The 21227-nt window shown below is 44.1% G+C and overlaps 3 protein-coding genes across 4 annotated transcripts in view; 1 reads left to right on the forward strand and 2 right to left on the reverse strand.

Moving 5' to 3' along the window:
- The window catches only part of LOC6608587 (Krueppel-like factor luna), a 113311-nt gene that overhangs the window by 78879 nt on the left and 13205 nt on the right, over nucleotides 1-21227 (reverse strand). The gene's annotated exons all lie outside the window — the stretch shown is intronic.
- On the forward strand, nucleotides 13631-13952 carry LOC116800287. Its single transcript, XM_032714168.1, has one exon. It carries the CDS (start codon nucleotides 13688-13690, stop codon nucleotides 13820-13822), a length of 135 nt encoding a protein of 44 aa, XP_032570059.1. The 5' UTR covers nucleotides 13631-13687; the 3' UTR covers nucleotides 13823-13952.
- On the reverse strand, nucleotides 14515-14691 carry LOC116800286. Its single transcript, XM_032714167.1, has one exon. It carries the CDS (start codon nucleotides 14689-14691, stop codon nucleotides 14515-14517), a length of 177 nt encoding a protein of 58 aa, XP_032570058.1.

The following is a 21227-nucleotide window of genomic DNA, read 5'->3' on the forward strand; positions in this document are numbered from 1 at the left end:
CCGCATGTTGCCATGAATGCGCATATACACATTTAGATAGCTAGCCAGATAGATAGATAGATAGATAGATGGATAGATGGAGAAAGAGATTCTTGGGTGAGAGCACAGTCTGATGGTGACTTGTGTTTTACACAAATTGACATCTGAAATGGCAGATTCATTTGAGTAATGCGGAAGTGCGTGTCTCTGGCTCAACAGGCGCACTCTGTATCCGTATAAATGTATTTGTTTATCTGTATCTGTATCTGCATCTGAGTTTGGTTCTCCTTTCCCTGGCAGCATATCTGTATCTGTATCTGCTTTGTCCATTTGCGGACGCTTCGCTTTTGCTCATCAATGCGCAATTATTTATTTATACAACATGTCTAACGGCCGTCTGTCTGTCTCTCTGTTGCTGTTGCTGATGTTGCTGTTGCTGATGTTGCTGCTGCTGCTGATGTTGTTGCATGTTGGCATGGACAAAACCCCAACAAGGACGCCCACACAGATGTTCCAACACCTCTGAACTGGCTCCTCCCCCCCCCCTTTTGGGGTATCCCCCCACCCAGCGCATCATTAAATTAAACTTGTATGAGAATTGTTGTTTGCGTAGCTGTTGCTCTTTCGGCCTTTTCACATTTCATTGCCATTGCCGGCATTCGGCTCTTGCCAATCAGTAATTCCACTTTTGTATGCCATTGCCCCGCCGCTCTGCGTTGTTGTTTTCTGCAGCTCCTTTTGTGTTCCGATTTGAGCTATTTCCGGTGCTGACAGCAGCAGGAACCCCCTACAAACATGGAGTACACTCTGTATTTCCACTTGCCCGCCTCGAAATCGTTGCGCTGATATCTTAAATGACATTCGCCGCCAAATAAAGATTGACGTCAAATTCATTATCGCCCGCAACAAGGGACCTTTCAGCAGGGGGAGTGGGTGAGTTTGGAGTGGGTTTCCACTGTACAGATGTGTCAAGTGCAGGCGCACGCAGTTGTACCATGCCAAAAAGTTGAGCTATGTGCTGTGGCCATATTTGAAAGCAAACATTCTGTACATGCACAATAATTGTTATCGATTTTTAATTGAAGTCAGAAAGGGAGCTGGTCTATGTGCAATTAAAAAGGCAAATAACAATATTTCGAATATGCAGTCGATGCTTGCATAGTTCATGCCAAGACGTTTTCTTATTTAAAATGGTTTACAGCAACCAACTAGTTTTTCGGAACTAGACTGCATCTAATGTTTTGAGTGCAATAGTTTTTCGTACGACCCTACTTTTCGTACGACCCTACTATGAAAAGGTGATTAAATTCATCGTTCGTATGCCATTAAATTGCTCAATTTGCTGCATTCCGATGAGCTTTTAGCGAAACAGTGCCGCCCAATATGGGCATGCCTGCCCCCCATGCAACCCCCACTTCCTTTCGCCGCCCGGCATTGCAACACGAACAATCGCTCCATATACGCGCTGTTGCTATTTTTAATTCAATTAAATGTCATTTGCGCCACTCAACTTTAAATTTTAACTGCAGCATAATTTGGCCAGGCGACACGTCGGCAACAAAGGGGAAGCTGCGTTGTTGCCGTTGCCGTTGCCATGTTGCCATGTTGCCATGTTGCCATGTTGCCATGCTTCCATGTTGCCATGTTGCATGTGCGGCACGCGTGGGCAGGATGTGCAGGATGCACGACGCCAACGCGAGACCTGCCAAAAAGGATGGCTGGGGGATGAGGGCTCGCAGGCTCCGCCGAATGGGAAAACCGGGGCACCTCGAAATCGGGCAACGACAAGCAGGCAGAAAAAGCTACACAGACAAGCCAACGGAGAGGCAGTTAATCTGGCGATAATGACGGCACATAAACAGCAACGATGATGATGGGGAACTGGGTCCAAAAATAAACAGAAAGAAAACGTTATAACTGGGCTCCCTCCCTTTTGTGTGTACACTGTGTGTGTGGGAAGTTGACTTGCTTCGCTGTACTGCGATTTCCTCACCTTCAAAGCACCAACTGAAGCATGCACTTTTCGCCTAATTTCCCAGGCGCTTTCACTTCAACACAAATTAAAATGTAATCAATTTGGTCCGAGAGCAAGTGGTAGTGCGCCGTGTCGCTCCTCAAGTGACATAATTCCAGCAGATATTAAACACTTTGTCATTTATGTGTCAAAATCATGTCAGCACAAGAAGAACGCCAGCCGTGGAACAAGCCAACGAAATTGTCAAGTGTAATAGAAATCAAGTGAGTGAACAGACCGAGCAACTGACAAACTGCCACATGGACAGACTGACACGCATCGCGGGAAAAGCGAAGGAAAACTTGGTGTAGGGCATTGAGTAGGGTGGGTTGCAGAGTGGTATGTTGCTAGAAAAAGCCCCGGGAAGCTGCAAAGAATTGCAGGAGCCGAGCGAGTCCGTTTAAGTGGCGTACTCGCGGCCTAATGCTCTCCGACATATTTGGGGCGTGGCACTACACTAGACTACACAACACACAGTGCAACATGGCACCTGTCACGATGCCGGCGCAGTGGCAACTTGACGTCGCTGACAACAAAGCCAAGCACCAGACCACCCGCCACCCACTGAATCCTCTGGATGTGGAAGTAACGGCAACTGCGTACGCTCCATTTTCCATGTGGCACAGTTTCCACGCCACAAGCTGCTTCGCTTGCTCCCGCTTCCCCCGCTTCACCCACACCAGCCAAGGCATTGACCAACTTACCTTAATTGAATCCAAGTTCTTATCGCTAGCCAAAGTTTCTAAACAATATCTTATCATGCTAGCGAGTGCAAACTTTGCCGCACTATCGCCAGGTTTTTGGTAAACACAGTCAGCTGGCCTAATATCAATTAATTAAAAGCAAAAGTGCTTGAAAACGACATAAATAAGCTGGTCAAACGTTAGTTAAACTTTGCTAAGTAAAGTATCTTAACTATTTCATAGTTTCCGTCTCTGCAGCAACTTCAAAATCGATTGAGTGCTTAAATGATCCCCATCCGGGCGCCAAGTACATATTTTTTTGCTGGAATACAAGGAGCTTGAATATTGGAAGTCCAGTTCTCACAAAGTTTGCTTGCTTAACTTCAGTTAATTAAAAGCGAAAGTGCTTTTGAGCGAGAGAAATAAGCGGCCCAAAATAAATGCATACTTTCAGCGAGAGGCATTAAATATTGAGGGGCCAGGGTCTCTCAAACATTTATGAGAATTTCTTATTTTCTGGCCCGCTCCGGGCAGAGCTTACCTCATTTGAAATGCATCCAAAAATTGACGCAGCCCAGCCGCATTAAGTAATGGGTGGCACTCGGTACCCAGAGGAAGTCACGCAGCCACAACGCCAGAATATTCATTTAATCAAGTGGCCTAAGACTCGGCTTTCCTTACAGCTTGTTTTTCCCGCTACCCCCTCCTCCATCCGTTTTATTTCCCGGTCACGTCAAATGGGAAGCAGCTCAGATCATCTTGTGTGACATTGGGGGTGTTGGTGGTCGTAAAAGCGGGCTGAACGCCTTTTAATCGCCGCTGTGTTAACGTGCAACGTTGCGTATGCGCAATTTTCTGTCATTTTTATTGCTGATGAACATCGCAAAATTACAGCAACACTCAGCCACACACACACACGTATTCAATGTCAATCATCATTTGCAGCAATTTATTATTATAATAATAAATGTTCAGGGCTCTTCCCTTGGGTAAGGGGGGGCCGCCCCAGCTGAAAAAATGCCTGCCTTCTTTTCTTGCCAACGAAAAGTGTGTGTTTTCTTTCAAGTAGTTAACATGGAAAACGTTGAACAAATCGCATTAATTGCTGTTGTGGCAGTGGCGGGTAGAGTGGGGCAGGGGAATGGCCCAACTAAATGCTGAGGATGTGGGGCTTAATGCGGAACAACTTTTGTCGGAGCCCGCATGTGAGCATGTGTGCGAGGATGTGCTTTTTAAGTACCGCTATGACAGGCAGTAAAAACAACTTAACTTGGCTTGCCAAGCCAAGCCAAAGCAAACCGAAAACCCAAGGCATTGTTGAGCTGTTAATGAAAAGTCAACTTGATTTCATGCCAGACCAGCCAGCCAACCATCCAACCAGGCAGCCAGCCAGCAAAGTAGTCACCCAGCCGTCCAAAAGCCGAGGCTTTCTTCCTTCCTGCTCGTTTGGTCCTTCAGCGCCTTCACAACTGTGTCGCATGCAAAGCCAATGTGCAACAAGATGGCAAGAAAAGCAAGGCTCTCTGAGCCCAAAAGCGTAGCAACTGGAAAAACTTTCACTTTATCATTAAGCCTGACGGGTGAACTTTTTCGAGTGGCTGTGCTGCGTCGTGTGTGGCCAGTTTCCCAGGCTCTGGCAGGACTCTCTATATTGAAACATAAATAGAATTATAAATACTCTACAGGCATCGTCCTCACTCGGCTATATGTGTGTGTGTGTGAAAAATCAGTTAAAGTTATTGCATGTCGTCGCAGCTCGACATAGACAAATGTTGCTCTTGTTACAAGTGGAGGAGGCAGCAACAGCAGCAGCAGCAACATCAGCCACTCCTGGCCCACCCACGTCAACTGGCTGTCTTCGTGTGCCTGTTGCCAACTTGACGAAAATTGAATTTCGAAACATGCTGGCTAAAAAGAAAATGTACAAAAACGAACCAGCAAAGGACTATAAAAAAACGACGGCACCGAAAATGAAACAAAACAACACTAGCTGGCAAATAGAGAAACATTTCAGCGGCAAAAACGACAACAACAACCATGAAAATGACAGCGTAAAGCCGGCAAATGCAACAACAATAGCTGCTGTTGCTGCTGCTGAAGCAACAAAAACAAATGCCAACAAAATGGCGGCTGTTAAAGTGCGAAAAACGCGTGGAAAACTGTTTGAACAGCAAGGAGCTGCTGCGGCAAAGGAATTGAGCGAACGCAGCAGCAACACAACAACAGCAACTGTATTTAGTGCCGCCATCATCCCTAGACGTGTGTGTGTGTGTGTGTGAGCTGCGCTAAGTGCCTTTGCGCTTCGTCCTTCGTCCTTCTACTTACCCAAAGGCACCCCTCCCCCTATTACTTATGCCCCCCCTTTTCGCCATCGCCCTTTATTGTCCTTGTTTGCCTGTTATGTTTTTTAGCTTTACGTAAATTGCGTAAATTGTGTGCATTTTATTACGCTACACTTCATGCTGTCACGCCCCCCAAACTCCACTTCCGCTTCCGCCGCCACCTCCGTACGTCAACTCTTTTTTCATTTTCGCAAACATTTTGCCAACATTTCTGTTGGCTCCTCTGTCAGCACGACGAAAATGTCTTCGTCAGTTTTATTAGGTGAGAACTGTGAGTTACACGGGCGCACTTATGTGTGTTGCTATGTTGTGTGTGTTTTGTAAATTGTGGGCATGTTTTATGGTTTGATTGCCTCGAAAATAAGCCTTCAGTTTTGACCCATTTCAAGCCAAATTAATGTACACTTTTCGTCCATCTATACGAAGACAGGCAAACAAGCAGCTCAGCCCTGCCCCGTCACTCAATTCCACCTTTAATTTTTTTTTTTTTTTTTTAATTTTTTTATTATTTATTGAATCTTCCCTTTGTGTTAAGAGACTAACAATAAGTGTTCAAATCTTAATCTAACTTAATTAACTTTCACTTAGTGATAGTTTTTTTTTTTTTTTTTTTTTTTTTTTTTTTTTTCATTAATGCCCTAATAAGTTTATTGCTGGGCTGGGAGGTCGTTGCGGTGCAGCCGGCTTTGACTGCATACTCGGATTAGTTTTCTTGCGAGGGGATTTGTATGGGTGGTCAGCTTTTCGTTATACTTCGTTTTTTTCTCAGCTATTACTTCGATTACTAATTTGATTTTTAGGTCTCTGTGTATGTTTTCGTTTCGAAGGTACCACGGCGCTCCAGTGATAATTCTCAGAATTCTTGTCTGTGCTCGCTGAATAATGTCTATGTTACTTCTGGATGCGTTGCCCCACAGCTCGGAGCCATAAGTCCAGATAGGTTTTAAGACGGAGTTGTATAGAAGAGCTTTGAACTCCAGACTAAGTGGAGAGCGAGCATTTATGAGCCAGTGGAGGTTCCTTGCTTTAAGTTTTAGATGTTTCGATTTGGCTTCTATATGTTTGCGCCAAGTGAGCCGCCTGTCCAGATGAACTCCCAGATATGTTACCTCGTCGGCTTGTGGAATGCATATGTTATTCAAGACCAGTGGTGGGCATGTTTGTTTGTTTAAGGTAAAGGTAACCTGCTTGCATTTTTGAACATTTATTGAAATTCTCCAGTCGGCAAGCCATCGTTCTACAGATGTTAAGTGTCGGGATAGGAGTGCCGTGGCTTTTATTGGGCATTTCGAGCGACTGAGTATCGCGGTATCATCAGCGAACGTGGAGGTTGTTAGATTGTAGTCTATGGGGAAATCCGCCGTATACAGGGTGTATAAGATTGGACCCAGTACACTGCCTTGCGGCACTCCAGCTTCGATTGCGCAATCGCGTGAAGTGCTTGTATCGCATCTTATTGCAAACACTCTGTTATATAGGTATGACTTCAGTAGCTTATGTGTGTTTTGGGGCAACAGCTTGATTATTTTAAACAAAAGTCCATCGAGCCACACTCTGTCAAATGCCTGCGCGACGTCTAGAAAAATGGCTGTGCAGTATTCTCGATGTTCAAAAGCAGTACGAATTTCTGACGTGATTCGGTTGACCTGTTCGATGGTTCCATGTTTTTCTCTAAAGCCAAATTGATGTGTTGGAAGTGTGTTGTTTATTCTAAGATGAGGGCTAATCCGAAGGAGTAGCATTTTTTCAAACAGCTTTGAAAGACATGTTAATAAGCTTATCGGTCTATATGATGATGGCTGCGTTTTATCTTTTCCTGGCTTTGGAATCATTACTATGGTCGACTTTTTCCATTTTTGAGGGAAGTATCCAAGCTTGGCGATTGCGTTGAACAACAGGCAGATGTGAAGAATAGCACACTTTGGGAGTTCGATGAGCATTCTTGGAGTTATTAGGTCGTAGCCAGGCGATTTTCTTGGGTTCAGTTGCTCTTTGATAACCTTTGCTAGTTCACATGGTCGGAATTCAAAGGGTTCTTGAGGATCTAGATTGGCTGCTATTAAAGGAGGGAGAATAAATGTGTTGGTAGAGGGATTTGGTCGGAATACATTTTGTAAATGGTCAGCGAAAGCACTGGCTCTTTCTTCATCACTTCGAAACCAAGTGCCAGAGGGACTTCGGAGTGGCATAATTGGCGCTATTGGAGTCTTTAGGTTTCTGTGAGCTCTCCAAAGAGGGTACTTAGTGCTGGTGGGAGAGAGTTGCTCGATATATGAACGTTGGCTGTTTTTTTCCTCTTGTTTGAGAGCATTGGTAAGCCTGCGTGTGGCTATCTTAAGCATGTGCTTAGTAATTGGTGATCTATTAGACTGCCAATCCCTTCGTAGGCGTCGTTTATCTAATACCAGCCGCTCGATTTCGCGATTAGTTTTGATGTAGTTTGGTTTTGCATACGTCACTGGCGGGGTTGAAGCCTTTGCAGCCGAGACTAAAATGTTTTCAAGAGTTTCCGTTGACTTGTCTATATCCTCCTTTGAAGATAATGCCGTCGTTAGTTCTATGTGTGAACAGACATACTTTTGATACCTTGGCCAGTTTGTTCTAAAATTTGTGAGTCTATACGGTGGGTCGACGATGTGGGGGCGAGTTAGCATATTTAGAAAAACAGGTGAGTGATCTGATGATAAATCTGCTAGTGCTTCGGCGGTGACCATGTTGCGGGGGACATGTTTAGTAATTGCAAAATCGATCAGGTCTGGGATTTTTCTTGGGTCTGCTGGCCAGTATGTAGGCTTACCCGGGGATACATAGTCTAGCTTGTTTTCTGGCTTCGTAAGCGCATTGTACAATTGCTTACCCTTTGGCGACACAAGTCGAGATCCCCAATGGGTGTGCTTGGCGTTATAGTCACCCGCTGCGATGAACCTGTCACCTAGTGTGTTAAAGAATTCCATGAATTGATCCTCAGAGATTGGAAAGCGCGGTGGGCAGTAGACTGCGGCTAGAGTCGTTGAACCATTGTTGAGTTGTAAGGCTATGGACGTAGATTGTAAGTAGTTTTTGTCAAAATTGTTTAAGTGGTGGTGTTTTATGCGATTTCTGATGAGTATTCCAGTGCCTCCATGAGCTTTACCATCTGGATGATTTGTACCATAGAACAAGTATCCTGGTATATGAAAATTGTTTTTATTTGTGAGGTGCGTTTCTGATAGTAGCATTACGTCGATGTTTTTTTCGTAAATGAACTGTGTGAGCTCTTGTGTATGCCGTGAAACGCCATTTGCGTTCCACAGAGATATCCGTAGGGAAGCCATTATGGGGATTTTGAAGATACAAGAAGTTGAATCAGGATATTTTGGTTTTTCATGAGCTCTTGCAAAGTATTTTGCATGAACGTCATGAAGTCTTTCATGCTTTGCTGTAGGGATAGCATCATAGCTTCGATGCCACTTTGTTGTGTTTGTTGGATGTTTGTCGGTGTATGTTCGGAATGAGCAGTTCTTGTCGGTGGGGCGGGCACTTCTAGTCCGGATTTTAGGGCGCTAGCGAAAGAAATTGTTGGAGTAGTGTTTGGGACAGTTAGGGGTGGTTGAAGAATCGGTTGCGGTGAGTAGAAATTGACTTTGTTGTATGTATGTGCTGTGGCAATACGTTTGTTTAGGCGGCTCTTCAATTCTTTGTACACCACACAGCCTCTGTAGTTTGCAGTATGTTTTTCCCCGCAGTTACTGCATTTCTTCACAGACTTATCGTCCTTGTTTTTGGGGCAGTTTGCGGTAGTATGAGGTTCGCTACAGACAACACATACGGACTTAAGGGTGCAGTATGCCTTGGTGTGGCCGTATTCTTGGCAATTAGTACATTGAACTGGATTGATACGTTTGTGCGGCTCCTCCACGGTGATCCTCCGATGTAGCAAGTACTGTAAATTGTATATTGGGTGCACTTCGTTTTTCTTTAGTGCCTGGAGCTCTGGTTCGAGTTCTATTTTGAATAGTGGCTGCGGAACTTTGTCTTTGTTTAAAATATTAATAGCTGTCTTTGCAGAAAAGTTTTTGGCCTTCAGAGCCTCAATTATCTCAGCTGGTGTCACTGTTGCTTCAATGCCCTTAAGTACTACCTGTAGCCCTTTGCAACTTTTTAATTGGTATGTGTAGTAGTTTTTACCAGCATCATTTAGGTATTTAGTCACTATACGGTGGTCTGCTTCTGTTTGGATCTGTAGTTTTATTTCATGAATATTTCCTTTTTTAAGTGGGATAATGTGGAACTTGCTGTCACCAATCAAAGCAACGAGTTTATTTACAAGTGCATTTGTACTTTGTTCTCGTATGAAAATTGGTGGAGGCCTGGTCTTTTTTGGCTCCCCTACCGTTTTTTCGTTGGGTTGTTCGGTCGCAGAATCAGCCAAGATAGCATATCGGTTTGAATTATTTACTGCAGAGTTTTCATTGCCGTTGTTGGTTCGATTGATTTTGGGTTGATTACCTGCCTTATTGTTTTGAGGGCTGAGCTTTCTCTTGATTTGGATGTAGCGATCCATGCCAGTCTGCACAGTCGAAATCGACTTCTGCTTTTGTTTTGATTCTTCTTTACGTGCATTATTGTTGTTGCAAACGGTCAGTGCTGCTGAATTATTTACAGCTGGCACAGCGATAATTAGTTGGGCCGCTGACGAAGTTGATGTTGTGGCAGTTGCCAGTGAGGTCACTGCACTCGTTATTGCAGTGTTACAGTTACCCGGGACGGTCGTTTGGCGCTGCGAGAGGAGCGGGGTAGGAGAGGCGGTCTCTTCGCTCCACGACTTGTGAGCCGAAGCAGGCAGAGAGGGAGAGCAAGAACGCGGTCTGTCGTTCGCTGAGGGCAAAAGTTTCGAGTTAGTTGAAAGTGAGGGTGCTCGATCACCGATTTGCGGTGAGACGAAAGAAAAGTATGCATTGTTGCGTTGTAAAGAGAGCCGGCGCTCGTCTTGTTCACATTGTCGCTGAGAACGTATGTCGTTTTGATTCATTGTTCTAAGTCCACATATAACAATTACCAGAACAATATGGAATAATTATTTATTTTAGTAAATAATTACTATAGTCAATAATTGTTAGTTGTGCAAACTGCACTTTACACTTTGTGTTTAACTTTCACTATACTGTTGTAGTTTTTAGAACTTGCTATTCGTAGCTTGAAAGAAACACGTCTCCACCCGAAGACTGTGGAATGTCGACTGTGACACCTTTAATAACAAATTTTTCTTTTGGGCTAATTGATACGCCTGACGGCATCGCGTGACCAAAACTGAACGCTAAACGACAAAGATAAAAACACAAGAAGAAATAAAAGCGACAGAAAAAGAAAACGAAAACCAAAATCAAATCGCAGGGCGCCGCCAACAAAACTTCCACGCGACGGCGTTCAAGTTCATTGCCATTTAGGCCAAAATTGGCGCAGGCGGAACTTGTCTTTGGGCCAAAAAGCACGAAGGAAGCCAAAAGTACAAAAATACAAAACTACAGCAACCGCAAACGAAAACAAAACCAAAAACAATAACAATTCGAATACAAAGTACAAGGAAAACACACACACACAGGGCTATTTTTGGGAACGCACGTAGCATTCGCAGCCGCCGAAATTGCTGGTGAAAATTGAGGCATTAAATTGCACTCGATCGACGGACGGATTTTGTGCGCACGGATCGAGTAGAACGGTTGCCAGCACGTTTGTGCGGATTCCGAAAAGAAAATAAATAAATAAATGAAAGCCCATCACTTGATGAATGCGGCGAGCATTTAACGCATTTTGTTGCAATTAATAGTTGCCGCTTGCTGGTCTTAGGGAGTGTGTTGTGGTGTGCGAAAATTGTTGGTTGCTTGCCAACCGCGGAAAATCGGCATCTTTCAAAAAGCGAAAATCTCACATTCCGCCATCAAGTGGTTGCAAATGAGATTTTTGCCCGCCAGCTTGCTGGCGAACTCATTGCTCTCGTAAAACACGGAAAATTCACTCAAAATGCAGTCGAAATTGCATTTAACACCATTTTGCGGCGGGTATGAGGAGGGGGGAGGTATGAGGGATGTTACTTTTGATTTATTTGCATGACAAACGGGTTAATTACAGCATGTTGCGGCGACTACAGCACGGCAGTAATACCACCATCAGAAGGCTAACAATAACAGGATTTTTTGTTGAGCTTGCATAGCCTCAATTGTTGCATGCCCCGCTGCAGTTCGATGATGCAACACCGAGCTGGGACATTGTGGGCGTTTGCCAGTGGCGCCAATGATCCAATGCGAAGCACACATGTATTTATGGGAAAATGTTTTTGGCAATTGACAAGCGAAGTTTCGGAGCCCCCAAATGGCAGCAACTTGGCACCGGTAGGTGCAACGTCATTTATTACACACAACACGGACAGCCAGCGTTTCTTTGTTATTTGATTGAGCTTGAGGCCGGCATTGAGTGTGTGTCCATAATGGAATTTTTATTTATTAAATGCGAGTCGCTGGCCATCGCCTGTGCCGTTGTGTAATTTATCACAGCCTGGCCGGTCAGAAAGGAATTTTCTGCGGGATTTAATGCCATGACAATGGGTGAGAAGCGGTGGAAAAAGCCACGACCGGCGGGGAGGAGCGATGCTGGTGGGGGGGCTGGCTGTGTGTGGAGTGTGGCAATGCATAACGCATTAACAAACGGCTTTCAGCTGCATATTGGCTTTTGTGATTAACGCTCACACATGCAGCGCGGCAAACGCATTAAAACACTGATACGCTTGTTGCTGAAACAGGCTATCGATAGCGTCCACTTAACCCATGTGTGGCCGAAACTATCGCAAAATATGTATTATGGAAAAACTTAAATATAGGAAAAGGTTTAAAATTTAAGAAGGGCTTATCACAGTTTATTTTAAAGCCATAATTAGTATTTTGCTAAAAATAAATTAATATAACTTGCTAAAGTCGCTGTTTGGGCGCCGCGTAAAACTTTGCAGCTTCAGCTTATGGCTTAACTGCGCAATGGGTTAACTGCGAACTGTTTTTTCAATATTATAACGACTGTTAAATGCCACAAATTGTTTAATGCGTCGGGTTGCACTCTGCCCACTCATGCACCACTACCCCCACAGTATGGTCCACCTCCAACTTGCGATGGTGTTGAATCCACCTCGCAACCAACGAGCGATTTATGCAAATGCAACCAATGCACTTAGCGCCGTTAAATAAACAAAAGCATTATCAGCACCAGCTCCAGCATCAGCAGGCAGACACAGAATGCAAAATGCAGAAATGCAAGACAATGCATTAAATTCCCTTTGCTGATGTGTGGAGCGAAGCCACAGAACGGCAGCAGCGCCAGCAGCAGCAACACACATCAAAAATTCACTATGCAACTTATCTAAATGCACTAAATTACACATTAAGCAAGTATCTTAAATCAAGAACTGCACACACATAGACACAATCTAAGCGCATAAACAACAGGAACAATCCGGCCGGAATGCAAATTCGCAGTAAGATGGCTGGCAAATTGAGTTGGCACGGTCAGGGACTTCGGATTGCGGATTGCGGATTGCGGACTACTTGCCCTAGCTGCTTAATTTGCGTGCGAGCTTATATTTTTTGCTCCCACTGTTGCCGAGCCAGAGCCACTCGGCCTGCCCTCCATCGATTATGTAAATGCGAAAATGCACATTAAATGCATTGAATTCCATTACGAACGCATCACCATCATCATCATCATCTCCAGCTTCGCAGTAGCCGCAGTAGTCGAGGTAGTCGTATGAGTGAACGTTGTAAGCCCGGCAACAGCCTCCACCGACAGGCAGTGGGATTCGGTGGCGGAGATCTCAGCTCTGGGCACCCATTGTCTTGCGGTCTGGCGAATTTATAGCTTGGCAACTACTGGCCGGCACAATGAAGTCATTTGCTAGGGGGAATGTTCGGCGGTTGTCGCGGCAAGTGAAAATGCCTGGCCCGAATATCGTAAATCGTTTGCTGGTTGCTTGTCTGTTTTGCGGAGGTATTTTCATTAGCCAAACACAAATTGAGGCAACACGACACGACACACAAAACCGAAAGAAAAACACTTAACATCAACACGAAAAAGACTAAGCAAGCAACAAGGCTAAAGGCGAACGAACAGAAGGGGGCTTGGCGGGGTTTAGGCCAAGTCGAGCTCAACGTGGCTCAGATCGGCTCAGTGGCACTGAGCCACTCGCTCAGGACGAGAAAAACCAACAGAGACCAACAGACTGTTCAAGCGTCTGTGGACCCGCGCTTGCCACGCATTTGTGCCTGGTTTGGGCCCTTTTTCCGATGTTGGCCAATGACCAAACAGAAGCTTACAGGTATTCATGGCCGCCTGCCTGCCTGTTCGGTGGTTATAATTTGCGTACTGGGCAGCGTGCAGCGCCCATAATTTGGTGGTCTGTCCGCCGAGAGGATGTGTGAAAATTTCAATGTCGGCCTGGGGCGTTTGAAAGCTGGCCGCGCAAATGTGCATTCAAATGGATCTTTTGTTTGCCGGCTTTCACTGCTGACGCCGCTTGGCATTTGTGTGTTTGGCAACGCATTTCACACTTTGAGTGGTGAAAATCTCTCTGACGCACAACTCAAAAACTGAACCCAAAGCTGAAATCATCGAAAATCTCTGGAAAATAAAAAAAAAGAAAACCCTGAAAAATGGTGTGGGATACTCAGGAGTGCAGCAATCAAGATGACGATTTCGAACGGCCCAGCAGGACACTGATTTTGGTAATCTTCACCCTCGCCGTGTTTCTCAAGTTGTTCATCATTCTGTTGGAGATTATGTCCTGAAGGAATTACCTGCAATGAAAGAAGGGAAAAGGTCGTAATTAGTTGCTGTTTTCTTTCATTTTCCCCATTTACAAAGATACGTGTAAACAAAGAACTATAAAAAACCGATTCAGTGGGATCAAATGTTGAAGTGACTGCAGTTTTAGTTTGATCTTTTCTTTCGCAGGACTCAAATTTCACGGCGGGTGAGTTGCCTTTCCGTTTCGCTTCGTCACTTCTTCGCTCGTTTCTACATTTTTTGGGTATTCGATTACAGAAAGGTTTTCGTTATTAGCCTTTGTCCTCATCAGCGTTTGACTTTTCCCATTTCCCGCAACAAACAAAGCGTAGGAATGCGGAAAAAACCGCAAGGGTAAAACATAATTTCACTTGGACTGCTGTGCAGAACAGTGAAAATAATTTGACAACTTACTTAAAAATATGTCACATGAAGAAGGTTAAAACTTGGTGGCTAGGCAGCCGTAAAAAGGGTTGCCACCCCAACCCCAGAAGCCCCGCAGCAAAACACACGCAAACGTCCCTCAAGTAGCCTCGCTTGTGTCTGGAAAATCAAAATGAAAATCAAAAAAAAAAGAAAGGGGGTAGCAACTTTTATTAAAAGCTGTCAGCGCGGCAAAACCCCAAACATATTGCTCCGCTTGGGTTTCACTTCTCCGCCAGCCAGCCAAATTTGAAACGTCATCGTGGCTTCATTACGAATTCTTCGAATGCTCCGCACCTTTTGGTGAAAAAGTTAGCTGCCTGCGTGTTGTCCTTTGATCAAGTTCCATTTTGATTCTCACCTGTCTGGCGGCCAGCAGATGTTCTTTGATGTCCTGTGCCGGCGACAAGGACTCAAAAGGACGAAGATAAGCCACGAAGGAGCGCATCAGGCATGCATAAAGCAAAGGCCCAAATTAGCCCAATTGACAACTCGCAAAAGGGTTGGCTAACTCTGTTAGGAGCAGGGAAGGATCGGGCTATCCCTGATATGGATATAGCCATGCACAGTCCCTAATTAGAATCGATTTGGCTCGAGGGAGATCCTTTTAGCCCGCACCCGCGCCCGCGACCCATCAAAAAACAATTAACAATTAGAGGCACTCAATAAAATATTTAAATGCTAAAGCAAAGTGAATCTGATGGGCTGAACCCTTTTTCCAACCTTCGAGTGGTAAGCGGGAAAGTGGAAAAGGAACCCAGAGCGAAGGCAAACAATGATAAATTACAAATGAAATTGTCAAAAGGCGCAACAGCCAGAGGAAATTAAGAACAAAGAAAGCGCGGATAACAGAAAGTGGTAGACGAAGAACATGGCGCGCAATTAACGCGGACAGAATGTGCCACGCCCCATTTCGGCTGACATTTCGGGGGGCGCATTCCATTTGGCCATGTCGACTCAATGATTACTTTCGCCTTTGATTAATTTGAGCTCATCGATATTCCCGATGTGCAACCCTTTTTTTCGACATTCGCCCGTTGGCCTAATTGCTTGCCTAATTTAATTGCCACTAGTGTAATTTGTGCCGGTCAACTGACATCTGTGACAATCGGACGACAGGGCATGGAACTCGAAGGCAGGACCTTTGCTCTTTGGTCCTGTAGACTTCCATTCACCGGGCTGCAACTATCTAATCAGTGCATTTGATTAATGGTAACTAAGCTCCAATTCTCGGAGCCAACTTTTCCTTTTTGAGGCGACCAACTTGGGCGGAGGTGTTTCCAAGCACACCTTGGAGCTAACCACAAAGTCATTTTCGCACTTTTCGGCCCTCATCATTAATTACAAAAACCAATAAAAGGGTTGGCCGAGCATTTAGGCCAAAATAAGTTGTCATCATTAGTAACAGTTACAAGTTGACCAGACAAACAGGGAGAATATAAAAAAGGCAACGCAAAAGTCAGCGCTCGCAGAACTCGACTAAGTAATACTCTCAGGGGAAAACTTTAAACTTTTAGGTTCATGAAAGAAATATTATCGTAATGTTTTCATTTGTTCATTCAAAAGTTCATTTTATAAGTTGATTTTTACAACACTCTTCTTGGTACACTGTTTTTTCGCTAGCTAGCTCTCAACCTTTCACATCCTTTTCAACTCGAATACTCAAGGATGGCCCAGATGAAATACGGGCAACTGACAGAGACAAGGCGCCTCGGTTACTTGCAAACAAATTGCCAACAATTGATGAATGTCTGGTAATGAGACGCGCCGCTCAACATGGTCCAAATAAAATGGTAGGAAAAAACTTAAGCTAAACGCAACTAAAACTCTGTCAAAAGCGGCGAATGGGGAAGGGAAAGCGGAAAAACTCTAGGCGCCAGGCGGAGGAAAATGGCCTTTTGTATTGGGCCTATAAATAAATAGGCTTTCCAATATATACACACTCTAACACACACACACACACAATCGTGTGTTTGGTACACTGAAGCCATTCGGAAAGCAATCTGTGTAAAAGTAACGTAGTCATTAATCATTATCATATAAACATCAATTGGTGTATAGAGTGTTTGAAAATTGGGGGTAAGGGAGAGATGTCCGGGGAGCGGAGGAAAATCTCGTTTTTTTTTCGGAAGGGGCTGCATGTCTTGGCCAATGTTATTGATCGGCCATTCAGTTGGTATCGCAGTCGTTGGCCGTCTCAAGGAGCGCAGACAGCCGATTCAGCCAAAAAATGAAAACGTAAGAAATTGGAAAAGAAATCGAAATGAAATTTACCGTAAATAAAAACATACCAAAATGGAGGGAGTCCCAATGTAAGTAGAATGAAAAATTTAATTTATAACTGTATATATATTGGCCATCTCTTCCGCAACTTCCACTTCCCTTCGATTGGCCCCAAACAAGAAAATACGAGAAAGAATCTTTGGGAAGCTGCTTCAAAGGTTTCCTGTTTGGCCCGATTCAATGCATTAAGGCGAAATCATCTTAGCCGAAATCAAATAAAAGCGACAGACACACACACACACTGGCAAACTACGCTGGCCAAGATATAAATCAACAGAAATAAGACAAATTTTCGGAAGCAACTTGCGGAGTCTCCTCCACAGCTGGCACCTAATCAAAGGAGCCGACAGACAGAGCGACACAGAATTACATGTAATCAATTTGTCATAATAACCATCAGGAGGGGTATATATGTATGTACACGTATATCATTTTATCAGATAGAATGGGTCTTTAGCTGAGTCATTTAGCGACAGTTAACCTTGAACCTCTTGGAATGAAAACGAAACCCTTCAAATGAGGCGCAAATCTTTAAGACCCACTCCTTCGGATGGCCACATACAATTTATCAACTCCCACACACTCATACTACTCATTAATATTTCATATTTATTTCGAGTTTCTGTTTTCCTTATTCACATCAGAGCATTCGACTCGATAAAGACAGCCGAGAAATGAACTTATCTGAGCTGGAAAAAAATCCCATTCTTGCTTTCATCTCCTTTGAAATGTGTATAAATATAAAAAGTCAAGTTATTCTTCTTTTTTATCTGGCAACAGTTCAACAACAAAATTCCTTTCGCCGGCGGAACCAACAATCATTATCATTGGAGGCCTATGCTGCAGCCTCCACAACTTCCGAGTTCCATCCTGTTTGGGCTCTATCTCGTTCTGACTCAGACCTCCCATTATTTGTACACACTTACATATATATATTTAATTTCTTTTCAATTCAACTTCCCCTGCCCACTTGCCACTTGCCACTTGATAAATTGCTTTCGCTGGGATCAATCCATCGACTAGGCGATATTATTTTATTTGGCTTATTAATTTTTCTATATTTATATTCGGGTCTAGCGACCGCAGAATTCAATTACAAAGTGTCACGGCCACTGATGGCAACGAAAACTTGGAACTTAATAGAATTTCTACTTTAAATGGAGAATGCTCTCTCATGCTCTTCAAGCATTTTCAATTTGTTTAATGCAATTGGGGGAACTTTCCATCTGAAAAGCGCGTCAATTGATGCACTTAGGCGCTAAGATCTCTTTACACAAAAGGCACAGTGGGGTGTGTAAATTGATTTCATTTTTGGGCTTGCCATCATCAGACAGTGTGAAACGTACTTTACATAAACTCGGGGGGATGGCGAAGAGCCCAGACGCTTGGATCGCAACGGATTGGATTGGATCAAGGGGTGCCACTGTTTGGAATGGCTCTTCCAAGTGCATTCGATTCCCAGGCCCACAAGCACAATATCCACACCCTGAGAACGCATTCTTTCGTGATGTTATATGAGCTGAAAACTGTTTGAATGGATGATTAACATATATGGATGGGTTTTTTTTTGGAGGGCAAACCAAAAAGAACCGATCCGAACCGAAGCGAAACAAAACAAATTATCTGTTATTGTTGCTTGGCGCTGGCAAAAGGCCATCGCATTGATATGGAGCATACATACGACACACACACACAAAGGGTTCGCCTGATTCAACAAGCCCCTGTGATTCACGCCTTATCATCCCCGCAGGAAGCTCCGGCAGTTCACAGTCCTCTCCAAGTCGAATCCAAGTGCAAATCGGTACCCGAACCCATATTAACCCATGGCCGCCGGCCAGCATCGAAATTTTAGCACCCAATGCCGATGCCACGCCCCTATCATTGTGCAAACATCAACACCATGCTCAAACTATAACAAAAGGCGTTCGTCCGGCCCTGCAATTGCAGACGTGGAGGAAAACTCTTGGAAAATATTGAGAAATAAGGGAAAACAATTTACCGCCATATGCAAGCAGGCGGGTCGGTTCGGTCCTGATCCCTTTTATGGCCAATGTGTCAGCCACCGAAAATTGCTTTTGTATACACACATCCAGCACATAGTAGTACTAAAGGAAACAAAACATAACAAAACAGCCACACAAATTGTTCTTATCATTGTCGCCTTTGGCCGGGAATTAGGAAGCATTCGGCGGGCGGAAGACATTGGGTGTCAGTTGGTCTTATCACTTATCAGACAAGCGGGCAGACGACAGGCCGCAGCCTGTGGGCCTCTCCAAGGTCGAAGTTCAGTTTTTGCTGGCATTCCGGGCTTAGCAAACGTAATTTATGACTGCGTCCTTTAATTAGCCCGTTTCGGGGCAGCTGACAACTGCTTTTGTATTGAGCCCAACAGCTAACCACATCGCACAAATCACCCGCCGGCGAAACACCCACGCACATCTCATCGCTTCCACATTTGACATACATTTTTCGCCGGAATATTTTCACCACACAAGCGGGGAAAACTCGTTGGACTGTGGGCGAGGGGTGGATCCAGGGGAGGATCCAGGACTAGCGTCTAAACACCCCCAACCAGCACCCTACAAAAAAAAAAAAAAAATACTGGAAACTCATTCCATTTGCTTTACAAACCCAAGTACAAGGCAATCATATTGATGCCCTTTCGAAGGGTATGTCATTCTGTCATCCAGTTGACATATCAATATCCCCTGAAACCTAAATGGGATGAGCAGTTGCGTTCTCGAAGGATAAGCAGGATTGTATTGTTAGTCCCTAAAGATCCATTTAAATGCTGTCTTTATTTCTAATCGGGGTAGTATTTATTTATTTTATTTCTACCTATTTTAGTTCGCTTTTATTAAGTAAGCAAGAAATGAGCATTTTGATAAGCATTTTATACATTTCAATAAGGGTCTGTTTTAATTTCATTCGCAGCGGAAGTGAATATATTAAAAAAAGGAATTTTAAGTGCAAACTTTCTTTTCGAGATAAGGGTAGAACAACTTCGACCACATTTATTTTCCCCAATTTCTGGTTTCCCCTTCTTGCGTGCCATAAATTATGTACGACTCACACAAGCGCACACACATCGCCGGCACCCTCCAAAAAAACCAAAAAAAAAAAAACATAATAAATAAATAAAAACTCACCCACTCGTCTCGACGTGTGCAAAATTAAACAAAACAGCAAGTGTGCAAAAAATTTAAAATACACAATTTTCAAAATAAAAATGTTCGTGCAATTTTCGGCTCTTGTTCTTGTGGTTCTACCCTCCAGTTTTTCATTTTCGGGGTTGCTGCTGGTGGTTGGTTCTGGTCTGGTTGGCCTTTTCCAGTTGTTCTACACAATATTCAGACCGCTTATGCTTTCTTTTTTTTTTTTTTTGGCTCAGACATTATTTGCCCAAGACGTTGACGATGGCGGCTTGGCCCGTCGCTCGTTCTGCTCGTTTACCCGAAGAAATGGAAAACAATTTGTACTTGGATTCTTATTCGCATTCGTATCCGTATTTGTATATATTCAAAATTTACATAAGAAATAAAACAATGACTGTGCAATTGGCTGTGGCATAATGAAATTGTGTATCTGCCGCTCAAATGAGTTGGCAATGAAAGATGACGACGTGGTAGGAGGAGGACTGCTGCCCAAGGACTGAGGCACGTGGCTCTGGAGTGGAGAGTGGCCTGCGGCCATTCGCATTATTAAAAAGGGATTAGTTTGTGCCGCTCGTAAAATTTGTCAGGACTTTGCTGGCTCTTCTTTTTACGACCAGAAATCGCACTTTTTCCGAGATCGAGTTGGCCCGGAAAAAGATTAATTTCGGGCATAAAATGGCCCTACAAAAAAATATAAACAAGAACAAAATCAATCAATTGCTTAGAGAGCCGATTTTATGGGCCAACTCTGGGCCAACTCTTTAATGGCCAGAAGTTGCTTAAACACGACATGCTGCGAGATATACGGGTGTGTGTGTGTGTGTGTGTGTGGAGGGAAATTAAGAGTCAACCCACACAGTAGGATTTTTCCAAACGGCGAAAGTGGGTGTAGTCAACCCAACCCACGTCGTCAGATTAGCAAGCGACTCACAATCAGTGAACTCCTCTCGCTAACAAGGCAGGAAATACTGGAAGGATGGATGGGACTGGGGGAAAAACACAACTGTAATTAATACGAAACATATCCACTCATTACTAAGAGACTTTATCAACGGCGCACATCTTGCGACCCGAGGAGCAAAAGAGCAAAAAGAACCAACGACAACGTCAACCTCGAATGCCAACAGAGATGGGTTTTAGGAGCATATAGTACTGCAACATCCTCCACACACACACACACACTCGCACACACTCGCACACACTCACACCTAAAGTATACCGACATAATGATGGGGATGCCAGGATAAGAGTTCTTTCTGCGGGGGGAACAGGGATAACGAGTGGGATATAGACGGAGAGAGACCCACAAAGATGCCAACTTGATGTATGAGTCTAATAAATACAAATTTATCAGGCAGCAGCCGAAGCATACATAATTGTACAGCCAATTAGGAATGGATATAATTCAAACTTAAAGCTCAAAGACCATCGAACGAAGTCCGAATCATCATCATCAGGGGGTATTTGTATCTGTTAGTGGCTCCGATCAAAATACAAAGTCCAAACCTAATCATGATTTATACAGTCTGGCTGACTCACAGTTCTT

The sequence above is a fragment of the Drosophila sechellia genome, chromosome 2R (genome assembly GCF_004382195.2).
Source record: "Drosophila sechellia strain sech25 chromosome 2R, ASM438219v1, whole genome shotgun sequence".
NCBI classification, from domain to species: Eukaryota; Metazoa; Arthropoda; class Insecta; order Diptera; family Drosophilidae; genus Drosophila; species Drosophila sechellia.

Excerpts from the sequence above, each read along its gene's own strand:
- LOC116800286 (XM_032714167.1), bottom strand. The coding sequence starts at position 14,691 with ATGCGCTCCTTCGTGGCTTATCTTCGTCCTTTTGAGTCCTTGTCGCCG.
- LOC116800287 (XM_032714168.1), top strand. The coding sequence starts at position 13,688 with ATGGTGTGGGATACTCAGGAGTGCAGCAATCAAGATGACGATTTCGAA.